Raw genomic sequence first — 26,009 nt, 5'->3', positions numbered from 1 at the left:
AGTGCCCTCAGAGTAGGATAGATATATGTGTTGACAGATAAATGAAAGAGGGAATGAACAAATGAATGTGATTCTAGTACATATTCTATTAAATAAAGCACATATAATATCAGTATACAATTGTAACTGAGACACAGAAAAGTGATTTCTAAAAATTATAGAACAGTAAATAATAAATAAAGCATCTTTAAAAATCCTTAGGAGACTTCTGTTGCTCAAACTTGGATAACGGACTTCAATCTCATTAAGATGCTGCTTCCTCATTGGTTTATGACAACATATGAGTTCAATTTCCTGTCCCCTCAACAATGCTGGTTTCTCTTCTGGGTGCAAGCAGATGTATCCGACTCCTCGATCAACAGAGTCACCGTCCCAAGGAACATGGGTAAGTGTAAGATTAAAAAATAAAAATTTAAGTAGCTAACATACTTTTGAATGGTTGTCAGTGATATTTGCAACATTTGGCCAGTTTAGACTGTATAAATGTGATACTACAAGACAGGGAGACATGGGGATGACGTATGGTCTCTCTACTTAGAGTGGTAATAAAGGATGTCAAAATCTTCGTGTAAAAGAGTTAGGTAAAACTGTCAAAACATGAAAGGGGAATGTTTATGCTCTGTTTCCTCTACAGGAAACAGTATATCGACAAACTGAAAATTAAGTGGTTAGGAAGAAACAAGCAAACTCCTGGCCATAGAGCTATGCAGCACACTTTTTCACCAACATAGTGGTCTACTGGTAAGTTTTTATACCATCAGAAATAATGTGAAATTTGAAAATAATATTTCCAATATGAGTGTTTCCCACATTATTAATAAAATTCAAAATAATATTTCCAGTATTAATTAATAACTTAATAGGTGACTATCACTTGTCTGACACATAGGAGTCTTAACAAGTAGCTATTCAACTGGTAAGTGAAGGCAAAGGTTTCCTGCGGCTGCTGCTGCTGCTGCTGCTGCTAAGTCGCTTCAGTCCTGTCCGACTCTGTGCGACCCCAGAGATGGCAGCCCATGTTTTATCTTCGGATCATTGTCATCAATGGTCTGTATTGTTTTAGAAGCTGTGGATTATCTTCTTTAGGCATTAGGTAGAAATTAAAGTCAGAATCAAAACCTTAACCCAAATTTCTCAGCACTGGATCTAAAAGCAATTTTCTCAAAATATGATTAAAGTAGTGAAAACAATATCTGAAAAGCAGCATGAATGATAAGAACTATGGGTTCCATTTTAATCTGAGATTCACACAAATTAATTTAACAGCTCTCATCTTCTGAGTTTGGTATGACATGTGAAACGTTATTATGTAAATTTCACTCTGAGTGCCTCTGGCTTCTCTGCTATGCTCTGGATAGCTGGCCAGATGATCTCCATTCAGGAGATGTAGGCGAGATCACAGGCTACCAGCCTTGTTGGGCTTCCCTAGTGGCTCAGTGGTAAAGAACTCAGCTGCCAATGCAGGACACGCAAGTTCAATCCCTAGGTCAGGAAGAACCTTTGGAGGAGCAAAGGGCAGCTCACTCCAGCGTCCTTGCCTGGAAAATCCCTCGGACAGAGGAGTCTGGCGGGCTCCAGTAGTCCATGGGGTCTCAAAGGAGTCGGACACAGCTTAGCGACTTAACAACAAAACCAGTGTTGTCGTTAGAACAGTATCAGTTCACGTGTAGTAAAGGCTTACCATGTTTAGTACTGGGCTTCACGTGTCATCTTGTTCAGTCCTCACAAGAACTCTATAAAATGGTTGCTGAGTGACACCTGTGAAAACTGAAACAGATAAACACACACGTGGTCACAAGTCCCCCCAAGAACTGCCGAGAGCCTTTGAGTTTCCAGAGCCCACACGACGTAACCACAAGCCTCCGTCACCACCGTCTCTGTGCTCCCACCCAGAAGGCTTCAGGACCTGCTTCATCAAACCATGTAGTCTCGCGGCTGTTTTAGCTAAGGCAGTAAATGTTTCTGCAAAGAAAGAAATGTATTCCGTTGAGAATTTTGTAAGTCGTCTCAAAGTCATTTTTTTCCAATTGATCCTTCTTATCTTTTTTTCAAGATGCGTTTATCTTTGGCTGCGCTGGGTCTTTGTTGCCGCGCACCGGCTTTCCGTAGATGGGGCGAACCGGGGGCTGCTCTCCAGGTGTGGGGCGCGGGCTTCGCATGGAGGGGGCTTCTCTCGTTGGGGAGCACCAGACTCGGTGCGTGGGCTTCAGTAGTTGCGGTGCGCAGGCTTAGTTGCCTCTCGGAAGTGCGTCATCTTCCCCGGACTAGGGACCGAATCTGGGTCCCCCGGCATCTGTAGGCAGATTCTTAACCGCTGGACCACCAGAGAAGAACTCCTTTTAAAAAAAAAGAAGAGAGACAGAGAGAGATGCTTTTTTGCTAAGTACCATGGACAAAAGAGGAAGTGGTCCCTTCCTGCCCATCACCCAGACCCCAGTCCCGCTTCTAAGGAAGAGTATTTTCATGGTTTAAATTTCTTCCCAGATCCGTAAGCCTGGTCATGGTAACGTTGTGTAACCATGAGAATTCCATCCTTGGTAGCTTATTCTATTTTGGGCATCTTGGACATTTTCCTTCTCCTCTTATGTTCTTTAGAAGTCTCTTTAATGAGGATTGTGGGGGACAGTGGTCTCAGTGGTAGTTTATCTTCAAACATCCTTATTTGTGTTCTTATTTTAGAATTTAGTTCTGTTGAGTAGGCTATTAAAGGATGACATATTTTTTTCATAGCAATTTGGAAATATCAATCCACTGCCTTCTGATTTCTGTTATCATTGCTGTTGAAAAGGTCTTGGTTGAAATTTCATCCTTAATAGGTAATTCGTTTTTTCTCCCTGGCTCTTTTTTTTTTTTTTCTTAGTCTTTGGTGATCTGAAGCTTGATTGCAAGGCATCTAAGGAGAGATTTCCATTTCTGTTTGTTTTTCTCATCTTATTTGGGATTTGCTGAGCTTCATAATCTGAGGATGCCTTGTCCTGCATCTCTTTCAGACGTCTTTCACTCAGCATCTTTTCTAACATCGCCTCTCCCCGACTTTCTTCTGTCCTTCAGGAACTTCAGTTATACATATGCTGACCTTTTCACTTTATCCTCCTTATCTCTGTGGTATGGTATTTTCACATCTCTTTAACACTGATAATTTTGTGTTGATTCTTTAGCTCTACCTTGCAACATACTAATTTTCTCTTCAACTGCAGTTGGTCAGTTGGTTAGTCCCGTGTTGAGTTTTAAGTATTAAGTTTTTTATTTCTGAAAAGACTCTTTCAATCTTTTATATGCTTAGTTATCTTTCATTGTCTCTGGATCCTTTATTCATATGTTCAGATTCCTTCTTTTATTTCTTCAACATATTGGGCATGCTTGTTTTGTGTTGTATATCTATTAATTTCATCTCTAAGGCTTTTGCGGATCCAGGTCTCTTCTTTCCTGTTTGTTTGCTGAATTTCACACATAGTAGCTAACTTCTGTCTGTGTCTGTTTTCTCTCCGTGTGGTAGCAGGATGTATGCTCTTTTTATCTATTTTTAAAATCGAGTCTCTTTGTGTGTGTGTGTGTGTGTGGACGGAGGGCATTTTAATCAGCTCATATTTGTTCGAACCCTATCTGTGAGAATTCTTTAAAGCCTGGTCAAGGGAGCTCTCCTCAAGGTATGATTTCTATTTGCTTCTTCCAGCACCTTAGTAGACTCACTTTTCCATCTGGTAAGCCTTTGTTTTAGGTGAATTCATTTTCAAATTACTTAAGTTACAGTTTTGTTTTGCGTCTATAAATTGCCTTTTATATGTGAGGAAACGAGTAGAATCATAGCATTTCTTAGGAAGGCACGTACGCTCCACCCGCAGGAAATCCAGGTGTTAGTGTCAAGATTCTTTACATCTCATCACACACAGCCTTTTGATTCCACTTTTTAACCTTAACCACAACATAACCCATATGTGAAAAAAATGCACGTATCCAAAGCTTACAGCCTGATACATTTTTACAAACTTGTTCAAGCTTCTTACAAGCTTGTTCGTGTGCTGCGGTGCTGCACTCAGGCGCTCAGTCAAGTTTGGCTCTTTGCGACCCCGTGGCTGTAGCCCGAGGTTGCTCATAGCAACACTCACATCAAGAAAGAGAACGCCTCTCGGTTCTCAGAAGCCCTCCGGGCAACCTCTTCCTGTCATCACCCAGCCCCTCCCCAAAGGCCACTGCCACCTGACTCCTCTTCGTCAGTTTTTTACAACAGCTAAACGTTCAACACGACATTCTACATGGCTGCTTGCAGCAAGGCAGATGGGCTTTGTTGAGAAGAAAGGGACTGCACGAGGTTCCTTCCCACTTCCAGTGGGTCTAGCTTACATTGTCTTTATCACCACATTATGAGTGGTGGCACATAATTCATTTCAACTTTAAAACAATTCACAGATGGTTCCTGATCTAAACAATAGACCCTTCAAAATTCAGCCTCCTAACTCAAAGAATTTTTTTTTTCACAGTGGTAGCAGGATATTTGCTCGGTTTTAGCTATCTATTCCTAAAAGCAAATACAGGAAAAATAAAAGCCTAATTAAAATGTATTGCCTCATAAATTACTGAAAAGGAACACTTTTAACCTTCGGAAGAAAACATGTTGACAAATATAAGGGAACATAAAGACATGCTGTCGCTGAGTGTGAGACGTGACATGAGATGATCATTCTCCCGTGTTTATTTGAAACCCACGCAGTTTAATAGAGAATATAAAAGTAAAGCCTTCTAGAAAGTTTAGGGTTATTTTATATCTAGTTTGCAGAAATTATTATTGACCTCCTTTTCTTTAATTAGAAGAGTCATTATAGCTGGAAGACCCAAACCCTAAAAACACTTCAGATTTCTAAAGTATTTTTATATAAAGGCAGAAGACAAAGTAGTTAAGAGTCAAGAGACTTCAGAATCACAACCTAGGATTGCAGCCAAGTTCTACCAAGAGCAGACAGGTGATTGGGGGCTAATTGCCTGATATGTTGCTCAATTCTTCTTTGTAATACAGAATTGTAATAAACAGCAGAGTTGTAAAACATGTATTATAACAAATATACATGCCATTAACATGGAGTCCAGCATGCAGAAAGCCCTCAATAAATGGGGAGCTATCCTCATTTCTGAAAGCACAGCTTAATGCTACCTGGTTCTTAATCGGACAATATGGACCCTTTGTGCCTGCCTTTTTCTATCCGTCTGCGTTGTTTCTGAACTTCAGCTGCATCATTGCATGTAACAGTAATTTGTTCCTTTTATTGATGTATAGATTCTTTGTTGTTGTTCAGTTGCTCAGTTGTGTCTGACTCTTTGCGACCCCATGGACTGCAGCACGCCAGGCTTCCCTGTCCTTCACCATCTCCCGGAGCTTGCACAAACTCACGTCCATTGAGTCGATGATATCCAACCATCTCATCCTCTGTCGCCCCCTTCTCCTCCTGCCCTCAATCTTTCCCAACATCAGGGTCTTTTCCAATGAGTCAGCTCTTCATTTCAGATAGCTAAAGTATTGGAGCTTCAGCTTCAGCATCAGTCCTTCCAATGAATATTCAGAATTGATTTCCTTTAGGATGGACTGGTTTGATCCTTTTGCTGTCCAAGGGACTCTCAAAAGTCTTCTCCAGCACGATGGTTCAAAAGTATCTTTTCTATTGCTATTAGGCATTCCAGTTGGGGGATATTACGAATAATGCTACTGTGAACATTCTAATTCTACCACATGTGTCTTGGGAACCACATGTTATGTCTTACTGTTGAGCGCATACCTAGAAGTAGAGTTGCTGAACCATAAGATTTGCATAAGAGCCAAAGAGTTTTCCACCCAACCATATATGAGAGTTCTAGATGCTCTACGTCATCAAGACTTGGTATTAATATTTGCTCTTTTTCATTTCATTTATTCTGGTGAATGCCTACGTAGTTGTGTCTCGCTGTGGTTTTAGTCTGTAGTTCCCTGATGACTAATGAGGCTGAGCACATAGATCCAGTATTGAATCACTGTCGACCTTAAGTTTTCAGAACGAAACTAATAGTGTAGTCTCAGACCCCGTTCCCAAGTGAGGACCAACCAGAGGCCATGGATAGATATGGGGCTTTTTCTGAGAATTCCTCAAAGAAATAATGCTAAGACAGGGAACTTGCCAACTTACCCTGCGGTCTACACATACGTGTGAAGTGTGTTTTTAGCGTCTTTATTTTGAGGGCAGAGGCTCCTGGACCTCAGCAGGTAATGGATGACCGAGCACCACTTGCTACCTGCGCAGGCCCACGCTCTGTCCCTGGTTCTCTGCTGTCAAAATTAGTTCCTCCAGACCCACATACGCCTTAGGGTACCCAGCTCACTTACCTCTCTGATCTTAGCTCTTGCTCCCCTTTTCCCTCTCTGGCAGGATTCCCTATTGATCTGAAAGGATTTGAGTCATATTTTTAGGTGTGGAAACACTAGGCGATTTCAGGAATTGTAGTTCTCCGTTTTGTGCTGTGTCATCTACACTCCGGGCTCTGGACCTGGTTCACTCTCTGGCTTACTCAGGAAGAGGGCATGACTTCCTTTCCCAGCTTGGTGACCCCACAGAGCTTTCTGTGAATATCCCCTCAGATAAATCAGCCGAAGCACCAGCAGACCTAACTACTTCCCTGTTCTAGTGTGGAGAGGAGGATGGCTTCCCTCTTTCTTGTGCTTTTCTTTCTGTAGATGTTGAATCTACAACATCAGACCTTTTTAGAAAACTAGACTTGTAAGCAATCAGATATAAATGGTAGAAACTGAAGATCACAAGATATTACCCAGAATTGAGAACATTCTGCCCTGTCTTTCACAAGAGTATGAGAATGATAAAGTAAATTAGCCTACAAAGAAAGGAAAGGAAAAACAAATGAGGTAGTGTGGCTTAATTATTTATGAAGGCTCAACAAGCTGCTATATTTTCAAATGCTTCACTTTATCAAACCTCTTATGACAATTTTTTCTTGGCTCGTAAGCTTATTTTGAAAATAAGTGCCTTATACAGAGATTGCATATGAAATTAAAAACTTGAAATGCTGTAATCACACAGTTTACCATACACTCAAAAGCATTTACTGATTACAAATAAATAACTGAATTTGCCATCTTTTTTAAAAATTAGCTTCTAAAATGACTTTTGACTTTAATTTTGCATTCTTAGATTATGTCCAGTGGGAAACATAATTCCTTCTAACCCAGCATCCTTTGAATAATTTTTATTTGAAATAAGTCAAATATCTCAGCTTGATTTCATTTACTGAAGTCTGCTAGACCATTTTCCCTTTTTAAACACCTTCAGTGTATGAAATTTAATGCATTTTGATATCCTCAATAAATGAAATAAAATAAGATTCTTTCAAAAATGATGTCTCTTTTAAACATCCAAACTATTCTAGTTTGTTTTTCATTACAGAAGCAAAAGCATTTTAAAAAGAGATGCCATCCTCTGTGAAGATGAAAACTTGTATATTCACGTTTGCACCAGTCTCCTCTGAGTTTTGCGAAGGAAACTAAACTGAAGAACAGCACTCTATGAAAACTGATGGATAAGCTAGTTCATCCTCCAGAGCTCTTCATCAGCCTTCCGTGATAGTAAGTGCTTGGACTCCTGCACCTTAAAATCGACTGATTCCTTTCGTAACTGCCAGGAGCCTGAACCCTGACTTCCACCCACCGATACCTGTGTGAAAATTGATCTCCATTCATCTTTAAGACCACCAATGAACCAATCAGGACATTTGAAAGCAAAGGAAAACTGACACAGTCTTAGCAAAAGAGAATTAGGTGTTGAAAGCAAATCACCAAGAGGCAAGACTCAGTTTGCTATTTCCTGTCTGAGAACAAATGTAATCGGCCCCTTAAAAAGAAGCGATGAACAGCACGTGCATTGACGAGCAGCATGACTTGGAGCACTACTTGTTCCCAGTTGTTTATGTCTTTGTGGTAATAGTCAGCATTCCAGCCAACATCGGCTCTCTCTGTGTGTCTTTCCTGCAGGCAAAGCAAAAAAACGAATTAGGCATTTACCTCTTCAGTTTATCGCTCTCGGACCTGCTCTACGCCTCAACTCTCCCTCTGTGGATCAATTATACTTGGAATAGGGACAACTGGACGTTCTCTCCTGCCTTGTGCAAAGGGAGCGCTTTTTTCATGTACCTGAACTTCCACAGCAGCACAGCTTTCCTCACCTGCATCGCGATTGACCGGTATTTGGCGGTGGTCTACCCTCTGAGGTTCTTTTTCCTAAGGTCGAGAAAATGTGCATTCATGGTCAGCCTCACTATCTGGGTTTTGGAAACCATCCTCAATGCTGTCATTCTGTGGGAAGACGAAACAGCTGTCGAATATTGTGACGCCAAGAAGTCTAACTTTACTTTATGCTATGATAAATATCCTTTGGAGAACTGGCAAATCAGGTTTAACTTTGCTAGGACGTGTATAGGTTATGTGATACCTCTGGTCATTATAATGACTTGCAACAAGAAAGTTTACCAAGCTGTGCGGCAAAATCAAGCCACGGAACACAGGGAAAGGAAGAGAATCATAAAACTACTTATCAGTATCACGTTGACTTTTATCTTGTGTTTTACTCCCTTTCATGTGATGTTGCTGATTCGCAGCATTTTAGAGCATAACATGAACTTAAAAGAACAAGTGTTTGACCATTCCAAGTCTGGGAAGCAAAGTTATAAGATCTACAGAATCACAGTTGCGTTAACAAGTTTAAATTGTGTTGCTGACCCAATCCTGTACTGCTTCATAACTGAGACAGGAAGATCAGATATGTGGAATATATTAAAGTTCTTTACTGGGAAGCTTAATAAATCAAAGAGACAAGGAAAAAGTGTACTTTCTGTATCTACCAAAGATACTATAGAATTAGACATCCTGGAATAGAACCAAGGTATATGTTTTTTTTTATTTTTTTAATATAAATTTATTTATTTTAATTGGAGGCTAATGACTTTACAATATTGTATTGGTTTTGCCATACATCAACATGAATCCACCACAGGTATACACGTGTTCCCCATCCCGAACCCTCCTCCCACCTCCTTCCCCGTGCCATCCCTCCAGGTCATCCCAGTGCACCAGCCCCAAGCATCCTGTATTCTGCATCGAACTTGGACTGGTGATTCGTTTTGTATATGATATTATACCTGTTTCAATGCCATTCCCCCAAATCATCCCACCCTCTCCCTCTCCCACAGAGTCCAAAAGACTGTTCTATACATCTGTGTCTCTTTTGCTGTCTCGCATACAGGGTTATCGTTACCATCTTTCTAAATTTCATATATATGTGTTAGTATATTGTATTGGTGTTTTTCTTTCTGGCTTACTTCACTGTGTATAACAGGCTCCAGTTTCATTAATATTAATGATATTATGCCATCGAGATTATATTTTGCAGACAAAACCTAAACATGTGTTCCCATTGAGGGACAATTTTAATCCTAATGGAAATATTTTTTTTAAAGGTTGTATAGCTCCCTGACTTTTATTAAATGAGAATTAAATAAAACTGAATATTTTCCTAATGACTTGGGGTCATTATTGTTCATGGCAATTGTTTTTGTATCTGTGCTCTAACCTCTCAGGGAGTAATAGGCTGTATTGGACTGTGCGTTTTTAAAGTGGTAACCATGGTGTATGGTCATGGTGATTTTCCCTCTCCTCTGGATTTCAGACCATCACTCCTCCCAATCATATGGACCTGTCTCCAACAACACCTACTAAATACTGCTTCCATCTGTCTCCTTAGTTAACGAATATTTATTGAGCCCATTCTATGTACCAAGTTTTCTGTTAAGTAGTGAGGTTACAAGAGAAATGATCTAATAAGCTTTTTGAACCTTATACAGTCACTAAGTCACTAGCTTGTAAGAGCTCTTTATAAAAGTAAATTGTCTCTGAGTGAGAGTCTGAAGGCCTCATCCACAATATAAAGGACATGAGCCTTATAAAATTTCCTTCAGCTACTCAGAGAACTTTTTACCTTCTTTAAAATCATTATTTTAAAAAAGTTTGGTTCTTTCAAAATCTGCTGTTGAGTACAGGATGGTTGTATAGGTTTCCCAGGTGGCGCTAGTGGTAAAGAACCCGCCTGCCAAAGCAAGAGATGTAAGAGATGCAGGTTCGATCCCTGCAGGTTCGACTGAGCCCGGTGGGCTACAGTCCATGGGGTCACACAGAGTCGGAACGACTGAAGCAACTTAGCAAGCACACATACAGTATGGTTGAAATTACCAGAAGTTTCCTGTCTAGACAAAAAGATATGCTAGAGACCAAAAAAAGACATTTATTATATTAAGTCTTACATTCACAGACTTCTTTGGGGCTTTAGAGTATTTAGAAAATCTTGATATATTCCTTTATATTTATATTTTCTCATTATATAAATTACTCTGCCAAGTTTTAAGTAGGTATCATTTTTCTTCCTAACTGAAGAGTTGGACATGACTGAGAGACTTCACTTTCACTTCTGACTTTCATGCATTGGAGAAGGAAATGGCAACCCACTCCAATGTTCTTGCCTGGAGAATCCCAGGGACGGGGAAGCCTGGTGGGCTGCCGTCTATGGGGTCGCACAGAGTCGGGCACGACTGAAGTGACTTAGCTGCAGTCAAGGCTATGGTTTTTCCAGTAGTCATGTATGGATGTGAGGATTTGACCTTAAAGAAAGCTGAGCACTGAAGAATTGATGCTTTTGAACTGTGGTGTTGGAGAACACTCTTGAGAGTCCCTTGGACTGCAAGGAGATTCAACCAGTCCATCCTAAAGGGAATCAGTCCTGAATATTCATTGGAAGGACTGATGCTGAAGCTGAAACTCCAAAACTTTGGCCACCTGATGCGAAGAACTGACTCATTGGAAAAGATTCTGATGCTGGGAAAGATTGAAGGCAGGAGGAGAAGGGGACAACAGAGGATGAGATGGCTGGATGGCATCACAAACTTGATGAGTTTGAGCAAACTTCAGCAGTTGGTGATGGATGGAGAAGCCTGGAGTGCTGTAGTCCATGGGTTGCAGAGAGTCGGACACAACTGAGCAACTGAACTGAACTGACCTGACCCAAGTGATAGTCCCTGGAGGGACTCTAGGGGTAGGAATACAGCAACGTGAGCTGGTAAGGGCTAGATCCCACACACCATGGCTGTGGTTACTTCCTCTAGATGTTTCAGCAAGTCCATTATAACCGAAGGAGCTTTGCTGTTGGTTCCACATTCTCAATAGAGCCTGCTTCTAGGAATTTATAGCTGTGAGGAGATGCAGCTATGGTCATCACCATAAACAGAGAGGCAGAGTCCAGTTTTATTTCGCTTAAATTTTTTATTTTTGTTTCCTTTTTAAAAATATTATTTTTTTATTTGAGTGAACTCAATTAAGACATCTAGGATAGGCTAGTAAAGAGACTGAGAACAGGTTTTTAAAGTCTCCATTTTTTCCCTACCTAGTCTGGGGGAAGCTTCACAGGTGATGTCTAAGTGCTAGTCGCTCAGTCATGTCTGACACTTTGTGACCCCACAGACTGTAGCCCACCAGGCTCCTCTGTCCATGGGATTCTCCAGGCAAGAATACTGGAGTGGGTAGCCATTCCCTTCTCCAGGGGATCTTCTTGACCCAGGGGTCGAACCTGGATCTCCTGTGTTACAGGTAGATGCTTTACCATCTAAGCCACCACAGGTGAAGAACAAGCTAAAAGACATAAAAAATAACCACCTCATTTTGTTCAAATTACATACCATCACTTCCCCAGGAGCAACCTGAGAAAATCTCCCTTTCCAACCTGATTTATTCCCTTTTTCCAATTTAAGCTAAACATTCTCCCCAAGATACTATATTTCTAATCTTTCATGTTATGATCAAATAAGCAATTATTTGCCAATTACTTCTCTTGACTTTATCCACTTTTAATTAGAAAGTACCTATTTTAAAGTGGAATTTGTAATACACAGCATGTAGGTATTTCGTTTCATAATGTGTTTATCTTATCCTGGGCTTCTGCTTTCCCAGTCATCACTGTCATCAGTCATTCATGCATGGGGCTTCTGCTCTTTTCTGGTGAAACCCATCCACAGGTTGCTATGGAAACACAGCAGCTATTATAACACCCTGACCCAGGAAGGTCTTTGTGATAAGAGGCGTCTTTGTCTAGGTCCATCAGGTGACCCTGCTGTGAATCAGAAGTCTGTTCCTACAATAGACACAGCAGCACACAAATAATACACACTCATAGACACACACAAGCAACCCACATCATCTCACAAAAACAAACAGGCAAAAATTCCCTGAGACCTTTCACTCTATTTTTGTACTGTTTTGTAAGAGGTCTAGTGTGCTGCAATCCGCAGGATCACAAAGAGTCAGACACAACTTAGCGACTGAACAACAACCATACCAACAAGGAGAACACATACGACCTCTTTGCCTTCTGAAATAATGCACATGTGGGTGTTTTATTTCCTTGTTTACTGAATCAGCAGCTGGGAGACATTGCGAAGATTCTTCCCTCCTCTTCCCTCCTCCCATCTTCTTCCTTCAACCCAAAGTGGCTGCCAAGGAGGCTGTGCTAAGGAAACTCGTATACACGTTGTTTCCCTTGCTCTGCTATTCTGAAAGTATCCAGGTCTGACTGGGAGCTTTTATTTACATGTCCTGAGCAGACAGCCTCTGGGGGAAGATAATAGAAGGTCAGTTTAAAAGAAAGCAGGGGTGTCCAGTTTAATTCTCCATTCACAGTGTAAATACCTGATTCAAGTTAAATTTTTTTCTTTTATTCTTTGGCATTCCATACCCTTACTGCTGGAGCACGACAGGGTTGTTTTTCAGCTGCGTTAGGTGAATGCCCCTTTTGTGCAGGAATTAGCTGACAAAGGCTACACAGGGTCAAACGCAGGTGAAGGGAAAGTGATGTGGAAGTTAAGATTCCCCTGCTTTTTCCAAGATCCTTTTTGACATCACTTGTTGCTGGCCAAGAAAATTCACATAGCATCCCTGTCTGTAGCCAGCAGGTGGTGATCACGTTCTACTCAGGACCTCGCAGTTCACAGCTGCCACTCCCCAAAAGCAGAGAGGAGCTTAGAATGACATTTTTACAACCAAGAAACAAGCAAGATTCCCTGTGAATTGGAAATGAATGGGGGCAAGTGCTGAAATTCAGTTTGTATTCTTTATTTCTTTGCTTTCTAGAGAGCTTGGTAACCATTAGATAGTTTCGCTTGGTTTGGGTGTCCCTGGTGGCTTAGCTGGTAAACAGACCTCCTACAAAGACCTGAGTTCAATCCCGGGGTTGGGAAGATTCCCTGGAGAAGGAAATGGCAACCCACTCCAGTATTCTTGCCTGGGAAACTCCATGGACAGTGGAGCCTGGGGGACTAATGTCCCTGGGGTCACAAAATGTGGGACACGATTTAACAACAAAGACCAGACCAAATTCCCTATGTCATTCTAGTTTTTTTTTTCCTTCAAGCTGGTTAAATTGGTCAGTTTACACCTGAGAGAACACAGACTGAATTGCATAATTTCTGCACGATTGTCGCAATAACACGGATGACTTGTTCTAATTTAGTTATCTTACCCACTGGCCACCTTCCACAGGCAGAGAAACGTAAACTATGAGCCGGGAGCTGTTTGCAGTTTTGTCTATGGTGATGAAATGAAAATCTATGAAAGTCAAGATGTAATTCAGTATATGTATGACTTTCCATTTCTAATTTATTATTGTTAGATCTCAGCACTAAAAACTTACATCTGCTATTTTGAATTCTTTAAATCTGTTCTTCCCCAAAGAATAGTAATACAATCATGTTCTAGTTTAACAGCATTTGCATATCATTAAACATATTATGGCCTATAATTTACTTTTCCTCTGCCTACAATTTTCATAAGCTCTTTATGAAGCACCAGTGGATTTTTACACATTTAAAAACAGATTATGATTCCTCAAATAATGTTACAATTAGGTGTTCAAAAAGCAAGTCAATAAAGGAATAGACTAGAGAAGCCTCCGTGCCATCGCTCAGGGTGAGCTTTAGAATAAATTATAAATGTCATTATCTAGGAAATGTGTGCTCAGTTAATTGCAAAATCAAATACAATCAAGAAATCTCACTCTGCAGTGACTGGACTAGCCGATGCTATGAAAAATATTAACTTTGGTTCCCAGAATTTCATTGATCCTTCTCGTAAATGTAATTGAACTTGTAAACATCCTTCTAAAAGGATCCTTTTCAAAATTACTGCAAAATTTCTGGTCTTGGCTCCAAGACTATTGACACTTCCTAACAGATAGATTAACTTGGAAACTCTGAATTCTTTGGATGATTAAATGAATCGAATCAAAAGCCTGCAATAATGGACTGAAAAGTGCCTCTGTAGGAATGTCATAGAGAGACATCCCGGCACTCTTAGACGCATGCACAAGTGCCAGCTCTGTGGCGCTTTCTTAGTGTTTGTAAATACGTACATAGCAAAAAGCCCTCTGTCATACCACCCACCCACTCACGGAAATGACGCTGACGCTAAGGAAAGCTATTGTGAACCTCTGGGGCAAAGCCTTCCATGCTTGTCTCTCACTTACCCAAGAAGGGAGCTGGGACACCCTGCGCTCCGAAGCACTGCCAAGTGGAAAGGCCTAGCGCCTCCCAGCGCTCACCTGGCTCCCCTTGGGCGAATAAACTTCCCAGCAGGGTCTGGAATAGGCAGGGATTCTTTCTCTTGCTCTACAAACCTTGCCCTGACCCCTAAAAGGACTGTTGCTAAGGGTGTTCTCTTGATAATCAAACTTGTTTGTTAAGTGAATAAATAATAAGTCAGTCAGTGGAATCAACTAAAATGGTACAATTTCACTCTCGATCCTAACTCCAGAGTTAGGTTTCTGAAACCCTTAGCACTATTTGTATTTTCAGTTGAAAATTCTTAAGATTATATGGGAAAATAAGGTTAAGGGTAAATAGTTTTCTTTTAAGAAAGTTTTAATTAATATTTCCTACATTTGTTAAAGTGAAATAGAAACAAATATTAGCAATGATATTTTAAATTGGTAAAAAATAGGAATTATTTGGATTAGCATCTGTCATTCTTTGCTCATGATATTTTTTCTTTAAATTTGTAGTCAGATGTTCATAAATGGACTAAATTTTGTTGCAAACTATGAAATGGCTTGTGTGTCTCTTCTCACACATTCAGTGTTACAAAACGTTTAGTTAGAACGCCCAGCCCACATACCACCAAGCTACAGGAAATTCCATTTCAGTCGTTACTGGGCTGTCCTTTTTCAGGTTTACGCCAGAATCAGAGAGATTTAACGATGCTAAGAAAATGAAGGAGGAAACTTGGATTTCCAGTCTCTACTGATCTCCAGTGACAATACCATTATCTAAGCTTTCAGCAGTTCTTTGAACCTCTGTTGTTCTTTGCTGCCTCCCTGACTATCGTGAGGCCCAGAGCTCATTGAGAAGATGGACCAGAAGCCAGCCAATGACCCACAAACCTATCCATCAGGTAGACATTCTCTTCAAAACCCATGTGGTTCTTGGCTTCAGGAGCGGAGCAGGTACAGAAGTGAAGCTGATCAAAGTCACTCAATCCATCAATGGGCCTCTAGCTTGCTTCCTTGGCTGTTGTAAATAGTGCTGCAATGAGCATTGGGGTACACGTGTCTTTTTGAATTATGGTTTTCTAGAGCCTGTTATGGAGAAGGCAATGGCACCCCACTCCAGCACTCTTGCCTGGAAAACCCCATGGACGGAGGAGCCTGGTGGGCTGCAGTCCATGGGGTCGCTAAGATTCGGACACGACTGAGCAACTTCACTTTCACTTTTCACTTTCATGCATTGGAGAAGGAAATGGCAGCCCACTCCGGTGTTCTTGCCTGGAGAATCCCAGGGACAGGGGAGCCTGGTGGGCTGCCGTCTATGGAGTCGCACAGAGTCAGACACAACTGAAGCGACTTAGCAGCAGCAGCAGCAGAGCCTGTTATACACAGTGAAGTAAGTCAGACAGAGAAAAACAAATATAATATATTAATGCATATATATGGAATCTAGAAAAATGGTAATGATGAACCTATTTGCAGGGCAGCAGTAGAGATGCAACGCAAAGAACAGACTTGCGGACACAGCAGGAGAAGGAGAGGGTGGAACGAACTAAGAAAGTAGCATTGACATGCATACACTACGGAGAAGGGGGCGACAGAGGCTGAGACGGGGGGGGGGTGGGGGGGAGGGCATCACCGACCCGATGGACGTGAGTCTGAGCAGGCTCCAGGAGCTGGGGGTGGACAGGGAGGCCTGGCGTGCTGCAGCCCATGGGGTCGCAAAGAGTTGGACACGACTGAGTGAATGAACTGAGCTGATGTGTAAAATCGATAGCTAGTGGGAAGCTGCTGTGTAACACAGGGAGCCCAGCCTTGTGCTACATGATGACTTAGAATGGAAGGGGTAGGGAGGGTGGGAGGGAGGGTCATGAGGAGGGGATATGTATAGTTATGACTGATTTGAGTTTTGTACAGCAGAAACCCACACAACAGTATAAAGCAATTATCCTCCAACTTAAAAAAATTAATTAAAAAAAAAAATCTCAATCCCCAAGAACAGTGATTGGTTCAGTGTGTCCAGGTGAACTTAGAACGCTGCACAAAGGCTCCCACTTTCACTCCAGAGGTAGGCTGCCGTCCATGGGGTCGCAAAAAGTCAGACACGACCGTGCGACTTTACTCACTCACTTACGTCATATGCAGACGAGTCTCCTGGAACTTCCGCGGCCATTCTGTGATCATGAAATAGCCAACACGTGGAAGCCACAAGAACTCAGGGATTCCGAGCACTGAAGCTGGGTCTGCTCTCGCACTGAGTCTCTGCACAGGGCAGCGACATGAGCCATATCAGCTTCCTTATTCTCCAAGTCAGTCTGAGTCAGGCCCTTTCTTGAACCCCAACATGTCCTAACAGAATGTGGCATGTGGAAGTAAGAGTGATGTAAGTTACAGGCGAAGACTGTCAGTAAACAGGGCTGCAGAGGTCTGAAGGAGAGGGCGATGGGACAGCTCCAGCTTATGAAATTAGCAGCCCTTGTTACTGCTGCTGCTAAGTCACTTCAGTGGTGTCTAACTCTGTGCAACCCCATGGACTGCAGCCTACCAGGCTCCTCCATCCATGGGATTTTCCAGGCAAGAGGACTGGAGCGGGGTGCCATTGTCTTCTCCGGCCCTTGTTATTGAATGGCTGCAAAACAACCATCTAAATCCTTTTCTGCTATGACCCAGGACTCAGAAAAGGCCCACCAAGGCTCTCACATCAGGGAGCTTTCAGGAAAACCTCAGGACATCTGAGTCTCTGGCTTTCTTTTTACAGCCCTCAATAAGGTACCACAAGAAAAAGATACACTAATACAATTTTTTGTGAGAGCTTGCCTGATAGATTTTAAAATCTAGAAAATACTGCTACCCAAGGGACCTATCCACTGAAGCATGAGTTTTCGTGCTTCAGGAAAAGGAAGGTGGGGGGCGGAATTTTAGTTAGAAAAAGGAAGCCAGTATTAATTGTCTCTAGAGAGCAACGTCTCAAAAGCCAGACATTATGAAGAAAGAAAAGAATTTTGAAATCCCCTGCGCTCCCATTTCATATCAAGAATCAGGCACGGATGACTTAAATTTGGAGTTTTCTCTAAGCCAAGGGAAGTGATGATGCAGTTTTGACATAAACCAAAGTTCCTGTTACACAAGAAAGTGGAAAAGCCTGGCCACCTGATCCCAGTGGGCCATAGGGAGGAGGCAACAAAAAGTAGAATGAGGACCTCAGAGGCAAATGTTGAACCTCTTGGCCTGGGGAGTTTCTGCTGAATCTCAGAAACTTCAGAGTGTGTAGGGGAGAATAGTTAAGGCAAAGAATGTGCTTTCCCTGCAGGCAGCTGCAAGCCTCTGGGGGAAGTTATGTGTTCACCCTGATGCACAGCAGTGGGTACAAAGCTAGAGGTTAGCATACAGCTGTGCAGGGTGCGCACTGCACAAGAAAACCAGTGTCTACAGGGCAGCTCATGTTCCACGGACATCATAGATTCACACGTTCATTATGGCAGTTTCAGAGCATATGGCAGCAATGTGTTCCAACAAGATCAGTGTGAAAATGTTCCACCACTGAAAGGAAAGTGTCTTAAGGAAGACACATTTTTTTTCTAATTTGCATAGAATGCCATGTGAGAGGCTTAACCTTGCCTTTCTCCTGCTACCGCAAAATAATGTAAACCTCTTTCACTCCACAGCCTTTATGGGAGGAGCTAGGAGAGATGGAATGTATTTGAAAGATTCAGCATTCACCCCAAAGTAGCTGAGTTAACCCAATGAGACAGTTTAAGCAGGAAGAGGTGAAAATATCTTTTATTCACAAGCAAAATAATTTTTTTGTACCTTGCTACCCAACAAGAGAAATATCAACAACCTCAGATATGTGGATGATACCATTCTAATGACAAAAAATGAAGAGGAACTAAAGAGCCTCTTGATGAGGGTAAAAGAGGAGAGTGAAAACGCTAGATTAAAACTCAACATTCAAAAAACTAAGATCATGGCATCTGGTCCCATCTCATGGCAAATAGATGGGGAAAAAGTGGAAACAGTGACAGATTTTATTTTCTTGGGCTCCAAAATCACTGTGGACAGTGACTGCAGCCAGGAAACTAAAAGACGATTGCTTCTTGGAAGGAGGACCATTACAAACCTAGACAGCATATCAAAAAGCAGGGACATCACTTTGCTGACAAAGGTCCATATAGTCAAAGCTCTGGTTTTTCCAGTAGTTAGATATGGATGTGAGAGTTGGACTATAAGGAAAGCTGAGTGCCAAAGAATTGATGCTTTTGAACTATGGTGTTGCAAAAGACTCTTGAGCATCCCTCAGACTACAAGGAGATCCAACCAGTCCATCCTAAAGAAAATCAGTCCTGGATATTCATTGGAAGGACTGATGCTGAAGCTGAGGCTCCAATACTTTGGCCACATGATGCGAAGAGCTGACTCATTGGAAAAGACCCAGGACTGAACCCAGGTCTCCCACATTGCAGGTATGTTCTTTACCATCTGAGCCACCAGGGAAGCCCATAGGAGCCTCTGATTTGTAGTCAAGTTGGTCAGAAGTCGTGGGTACCCTGGGCTGCTCATGCTGGTGACAGGCATCTGAAGGGAGCATGTTCGGGGACTGAGTCCTCAACCTGTGGCCTCCGACGCTGCGTCTCCAAGCAGATAGTGTCAGAACTGAAGTAAACTGGAGGACACCCAGCTGGTGTTGCAGAGGATTGCTTGTTGTCAGTTTGGTGACCATAAGTGCCAGAAGCGGAGTGTTTCGGGTGAGCAGTGAATGACACCCACAGGACACACACATAGTGAGGAAAAACTGGGTAGGTTTTATCTATAAAGCCTCATTCCCAGAGATTCTGACCCATCAGGACTGGGGTGAGGTCTGAGAATTCGTATTTCTGAGAAGCTTCCCAGTACCCTTGAGGAGGGAGGGCCACTTGTTGAGATATCTGCTCTGATCTCATGGCACCCTCTCCCAGGCCTTTCTTCCTCAATTACAACCAACTAGGGCTTCCCTGGTGGCTTGGATGGTAAAGATTCTGCCTGCAATGCAGGAGTCCTGAGTTCGATCCCTGGGTTGAGAAGATCCCCTGGAGAAGGGAATGGCAACCCATTCCAGTATTCGTGCTTGGAGAACTCCATGGACAGAAGAGCCTGGCAGGCTATAGCCCAGGGGGTCACAAAGAGTCAGACACAACTGAGCGACTAACACACTCAGATAAAAAATAGTGAAGGTACAACTGTACCCGACCACAGGCAATGAGTATGTCTGTGGTCCCTCCTATTCCCAATGCATATCCCTACCTGAAGTTTGCTAAAAGACAGACATCTTTATCTTTCAAAAACTGTGTTCAGGTAGGTTTCTGGCTATGGTTTTAACTTGCAGAATTGAAAGAAAGCAGTTAGACTGAACCCTGCGCAATTTTAAGATGCTGTACAACCTCTCTGATCTCACAGCTCTGTGGTGCAAGCCACACTTGGCTCTTCTGTGAGTGGGTCCATGCCTGTCTCCCTCCACCAGGCCAGAGCTGTTTGAGAGCAGAAACCACACTTTCTTCATCTGTGTGTCTCTTCCAAGCCCATAGTCAGTTCCCTTTCTGGAAACGAACATGAAGTTTTGCATAGTCTAGAGGTAACCGGAATCGTTTTTAGAAGACATTAAATGAGTCCACTTTCCATTCTCATATGAGTGATGTTCTGTCATCATTAAAGCCCAGTTTACTGCCCAGGAGAAAGGAAGGAAGTATCAAAGAAATACAATCTGTGAAAGATGTTGCTTGCTGATGCCCCACTGGGTAAAAAGATTCTTTCCTAAATCCTTCTGATTCTAGGAGGAAGCCGTGAAGTAGAAAATACTGGAGTGAGAGGGTGCGTGCCTCTGGGGTCAGATGGAGAGAGGTCAAGGGGGAAAGGACGAAGCAGAGGGGCTTGTCCTGTTTGGGACTCAGCGAGGAGACCACCTTCAGGGAACTCTTTAAAAAAATAGAAAATGGCAATGGAAGAGAGACACAGACACCGTGGTAAGCCATGAGGGTGCTGAGAGAGGTGCCCGAAGGTCAGCTCGGTGGGCGCGAGGGTGTCCAAACACTGCTATGTGCTCCTGCTGGGGAACACTGACCGAAACAGCCTGCCCTGGCCAGGTACCATAGTAACCATTTGCGTGGGTTGTCTTATGACAGGGAACAAGCCAACACCAACTGGGAGAATTCGGGAAAGTTCGAAAGGAGACACCAGTCCATATGTCCTACCTACCTCTCAGAATCTTCTGGCAGGAATCCATCCTGGCTGAGCAGGGTGTGCACCACCAGGAAGGACCCTGAGTCAGAGTAATTGGCCAGAGACAATCTAGAAAGCAGTCCCATCACCATAAAACCAGAGACCACGAGGCACACGGCAGAGCAGTTTTCCTGGTTCGCTGACTCTGCTTACCTTCCAGGCACCCCTTCTCAATCAAGTCTCTTACTTTGTCAGCGCATGTATCTACGGGACAATTCATTTCTGAGTGTTAGACAGGAGCCCACTCTCCGGCCCTGGGAGGGATCCCCCCCCTCTAGTATCACTCCCAGAAGTGGAAAGGTGCAGGAGTGAGGAGGGCAATGGGAACAGCATGAATCACTCTGGGGGCGCGTGGGAGGCAGGAGTGATCCCGGGGCAGAGGCTGGATGATGATGGAGATCCAGAGGATCCCCAGGATGAAAAAAGGTGGCTGAGATGCAGCATACCTGCAGCTCTGGCGAGCACCTAGGTGAGGGAGAAACCCTGGACCCCCACAGCCAGCACGGGACAAGTCACGCTGACTGCAGGGTCAGCGGCTCTACCGGGAGGGTCCCAGGAGATGGGCAGGATATCGCCTCAAAGGCTAGAGCGGACCAGGGGATGACACAGGACCAGCAGGGGAACAGCACCCTCCTCCTCATCACAGAGGACACAGGAGCTTCCCTTCCCACTTGGGGAAACAGAGCAAGACCCTGTGGTCCAGTCCATCCCCACCACGACCTCCACCACTTCCTGTGCCAGCCTCCTGCCCATGGAAAAGTTTAGTCAAAGAGTAAGTTTAATCAGATAAATGAGAACATGCAAAAATGAAGGAAAGCAATCAAAGGAAACCAAATAATAATAATATACTCATTAAGCACAGTCAAGGACTTTGGGTTCCTGCTCAAGGGCTACGTGGGTTCCTCCAACCCACTGGAGTACTCTTGCCTGGAGAATCCCGTGGACAGGGGAGCCTGGTGGGCTGCTATCCATAGGGTCGCACAGAGTTGGACACGACTGAAGCGACGCAGCAGCAGCAAGGGCTGTAGACAATATTCTGAGCCATACCCCATGAGCTGTTTTATAGACACTGAAGCCCCACCGGGTGGAGTTAACTCCACGATGACCAGACTGTAGCCTTGACCTAAGCTGCCACAATTCCGAGAATTGGCCTCAAAGAAACAGAAATAAACCAACCTTGCAACTGAAGATTAACTGTACCTGAAACAAGCAAGATGACGCTGGTCAGACCACTGCTGACCAGCATGTAGCCCCCTGCCTCTGTCTACAAAAGCTCTTGCCCCCCTGGTGCCAGTTGGGGGAGTCCGTCTTTGGACAGACGTCCACCCTCTCTCCAACCCCCAGTTGCCAACCTCTGAAATGAAGCAAGCTTTCCTGTCCACCAGCCTGGCCTGTTTATTGGCTTTTGGGGGAGCGAGCAGCCAAACCCCCCTGCTTTTGCTAACACAAGGTACCTTCTTGTGGCTATCTAAGACGAGTCCCAAGAAGAAACAGGAATCTTGAATTATACTGTTTATCCAAAAGATACTAATCAAATTTCTAAAAGACTGTTTACCTTTTTATCGGGGCATAGGTGTTTCACAGTGTTGAACAACGAAGTGAATCAGCTCCACGTGTACATCTATCCCCTCCCTCATGGACCTCCCTCCCAGCCCACCCTCATCCCATCCATCGAAGTCACCACAGAACACCACACCGAGCCCCCTGCGATAGAGCAGGTTCCCACTAGCTGTCTATTTTACACATGCAGTGGACATTAAGCCAGCAGAGACTAAAATACCCTCAATGTGCAAATTTCAGTCTTCTCCTCACCTTCAGTGGGGATGAGAGGAGACAATGTAATAGTTTCTTCCCCACATCCACATGTTGATTAAAACTATATCCTTGAAACTCAACAAAAATTTGGCAGATGGGGCAGGATTTTGCTGTTACATTCATTTTGAGGTTTTTTGTTTGTTTGTTTGTTTCTTCGTTTTGTATAAGCCTAGTTTATTCAAGCTAAAGTGTCTTCCACTGGAAAATAATAGCAGAAAATAGAGCTACTGGGAAGAGCCCAGAAACAGTATCCTGGCCATTGGATGCTGCAAGAATGGATGGATAGATAATAAGGAAGATGAGGTATTCCAAAATTTTCCATCCTCTTTGCTTCAAAATTCATCCTCCAACCCGGCATCCATTTGATGAAAATGAATTGTCCCTTCCAAGGAGGATGCACATAAAGTTAGAATGCTAATGACCACGATACCTAGCACATCAGCTTACCCTGGCACTGAATATTTATGCGATCATCCGATGTGCTAATTAGATTTGAAGAGAGATATCATGAAAATTACATCGTGTACTTGGTGGATTTGAAGAAGGGAAGACAGATGGGAACTCCTAGGAATATCAATGGGACTGCCAAGGACTGGGTGTGGTCTTTCTTTGCAGCGGCCTCTATTGTGTGGGGAGTAAGGCTACCTGTTCACTGTCAGGAATGTGCAGGGATGAGCTCACTTGGAGGCAAGACTTGCCTCTTATTTCTGAGTTGGAAGGTTGGCCTCCTTTACTCCTTCTCCATATTCCACTCTTGAAAGGCATTTGAAGAACATCTACTACAAAACCCTCTATCATAGATGAAGAGTCACAATGGTGAAACAATTCATATAACTTCCAAATGACCAAAACTGTAAGACGTTTCATGTCTCCCACATCAGGAGGTTTTGCCTCTGCTGCAAATCCTTCTGAATGCAGGCGACAAAGCAAATTGTCAAAGCCGGCGGTGGGGGTGGGGAGGGGGGTGGGGTGGTGAAGCTTATTGGTCCAGAAAAGTAAAGTCCAGGGGCAATTTCAGATGCGGCTGAATTCAAATGCTCAACTCAGTGTGCGCCAGGAAGACATTTTTCACCATCTTTCTGTTTCCCCTTCTGCTCTTTTTAGCTTTTACATCAAGTCAGAGATGGCCACTGGCACCTCCAGGTTGAGGGTCCACAGCTTAGGAAGTCCAGGGAGAAGAGAGAACTCTCTTTCCTGACTCGTGATTCTGGTTCCCCTGCCCTTGCTTCCCAGTCTTTGTGGTTAAGTTTTTCTCATAGACAAGGCCTGCTCCGGAGTCTAAGATAGTCACACCCTAAGCTCAGAGACTGAAAGGAGAAGAAAGAGTGGCTTCGCAAGGGAAAATCAGAATACTAATACCAAAAGGAGGAGGGAAAAGAGTGTTTCTGTGATGGCATCCTTCCAGGCTCTGGGGTCCAGGTACATCTGTGACACCAGACACGAGCCTTGTATTATTCTCAATCAAAAGAAAGTTAGTTTCTTTAACCTTATAAAAGGGGAAGATTGGACTTCTTTTCAGGGAATAGAAACCTTCAACAATGTTAGCTCCAGAAGGTAATGTCAGGAAGGATACTGGCAGGCAATGGAGGGCTCACTCAGGTTCAGATGATCTGAAAGAGTTTAAGTGTTGCTGTTGTTCAGTCAACCAGTCGTGTCCAACTCTTTGAGACCCCATGGGCTGCAGCATGCCAGGCTTCCTGTCCTTCACCATCTCCCGGAGTTTGCTCAAACTTGGGCGCATTGAGTCAATGGAGCCGCCCAACCGTCTCAAAGAGATATTTACAAAAGCAAGGTCAGAGGGTAGTGGAGCCACGGGGATGGTGCAGCACCTGTGGGTAGCAACATCTGGGCTCCCTGACACCTCTGGGCCTGAGGGGCAAGGGGTGGGGGTGGTCCTCAAACCTGACTGGAGAGGGCAGCTGGGCTGAGGCTGTGACCTTCAGTGAGGGTGCAGCCTCAACACGGGAGCTGGGGAAACAAGTCCCCAGAACTTCTCGCCCTTCCGTCTACTTTTCCGCAGAAAGTCTCTATTGGATGACCTACCAGGGAGCCAAAAGCAGAAGTCTCATTATGGTTCATAAGGTCAGCCTCTCAGAGGACAAAGCTGCATAGACAAAGATCAAGAAAACAGTATTCCATTTTCCAGTTATATTCACACTCTATTCATGGGCCATGAGATGTCTGCCTGTAAGCCCTTGTCTAAACTCCTATACTGCAGCATTGCCTGCGAAACAGCCACAATAAAAATCCCTGGAAACACATGGGATTGCGCATATACGTGGCAACAACAGCAATGAGGTCCACTGTGGTTTTATCTTGGTTTAGGATCTTAAGACTTGTTACTTCCTTTGTTCACTAGCTTTGTGACCTTGAACAAATCAGATAATCTCTCAGAGACAGAGTTTCCCCATCTTTAATGTGAAGATAATATTTTCCTTGCCCATCCGATGGTATTTGTCATTCGGTGACATATTGATGAAATATCTAAATGAAATATTAGATATAAAAGTGTTTGGGGAATGACAAAGGACTAATTCCATATTGATCATTTCAGCCTTTGTATATGAGCGTAGGAAATACAATGTTTTATTTATGGGTGTGCATTTTTTAAATTCTTACATCAGGAAAAGTTCTAAAGCCGATCTGCGTCACTCTCTCTTTGGCAGTATATTTTAACCATGGGAAAGTTGAAATGAATTAATGAGAAATTAACCTCCAGTTTACTCCAGGATTGCACTGAGGAAATGATCTACTGCGATTCTGCTTATTGCTGGGGGAAGAATAAAAAAGGTTAATCAAGTTTTCTGCCTGACAGTGAGTCACTGTGCTTATTATCTCTTTATGAGTAGGCAAAAGCAGAAAACATCCATGTGTCCCAGTGAGTTATGCAAACCCTTTAAAAGCTGTGCATTAGCCATGGGTCTTCCTGCTATCTCTCCCCTGCAGTTTGCTGAGAATATTTTCCATCAAATAACTAGGCTTATCACAATTCATTTCTGCACTGCTGCATTCTAGGATGACTGCCTGATCTTCAAACCCCAGATCGGAAGTTCTGGTTTGATATAAACTGCTTTAGAGCAGGGCTTCCCAGGTGGCACTCATGGTAAAGAACCCTGCCTAATACAGGAAACATAAGAGACAGGAGTTCTATCTCTGAGTTGGGAAGATCCCCTGGAGGAGGGCATGGCAACCCACTCTAGTATTCTAGCCTGGAGAATCCCATGGACAGAGGAGCCTGGTGGGTTACGGTCCATAGGGTCACAAAGACTAAAGCGATTTAGCACACACCTTAGAGACAAGGGAGACACTCCCCTCAGTCCCTCTTTAATCCCCCTTTTCCTC

The 26,009-nt window shown here is 43.4% G+C and overlaps 1 protein-coding gene across 2 annotated transcripts; it reads left to right on the top strand.

The window, feature by feature from the left end:
• Positions 1-130: 130 nt before the first annotated feature.
• GPR65 (G protein-coupled receptor 65) lies at positions 131-9,033 on the top strand. Of its 2 annotated transcripts, XM_025295136.3 has the most exons (3): positions 131-385; positions 635-741; positions 7,419-9,033. In XM_025295136.3, the coding sequence occupies exon 3, from the start codon at positions 7,877-7,879 to the stop codon at positions 8,900-8,902; it is 1,026 nt and encodes a 341-aa protein (XP_025150921.1). In that variant the 5' UTR covers positions 131-385; positions 635-741; positions 7,419-7,876; the 3' UTR covers positions 8,903-9,033. The 2 variants fall into 2 exon arrangements, with proteins under 2 accessions (XP_025150921.1, XP_025150923.1); XM_025295138.3 differs by lacking the exon at positions 635-741.
• Positions 9,034-26,009: the final 16,976 nt, after the last annotated feature.

This window comes from Bubalus bubalis, chromosome 11 (assembly GCF_019923935.1).
Source record: "Bubalus bubalis isolate 160015118507 breed Murrah chromosome 11, NDDB_SH_1, whole genome shotgun sequence".
Lineage (NCBI taxonomy): Eukaryota > Metazoa > Chordata > Mammalia > Artiodactyla > Bovidae > Bubalus > Bubalus bubalis.
The sequence above is the reverse complement of the archived record's forward strand: the minus strand, read 5'-3'. Positions and strand labels throughout refer to the sequence as shown.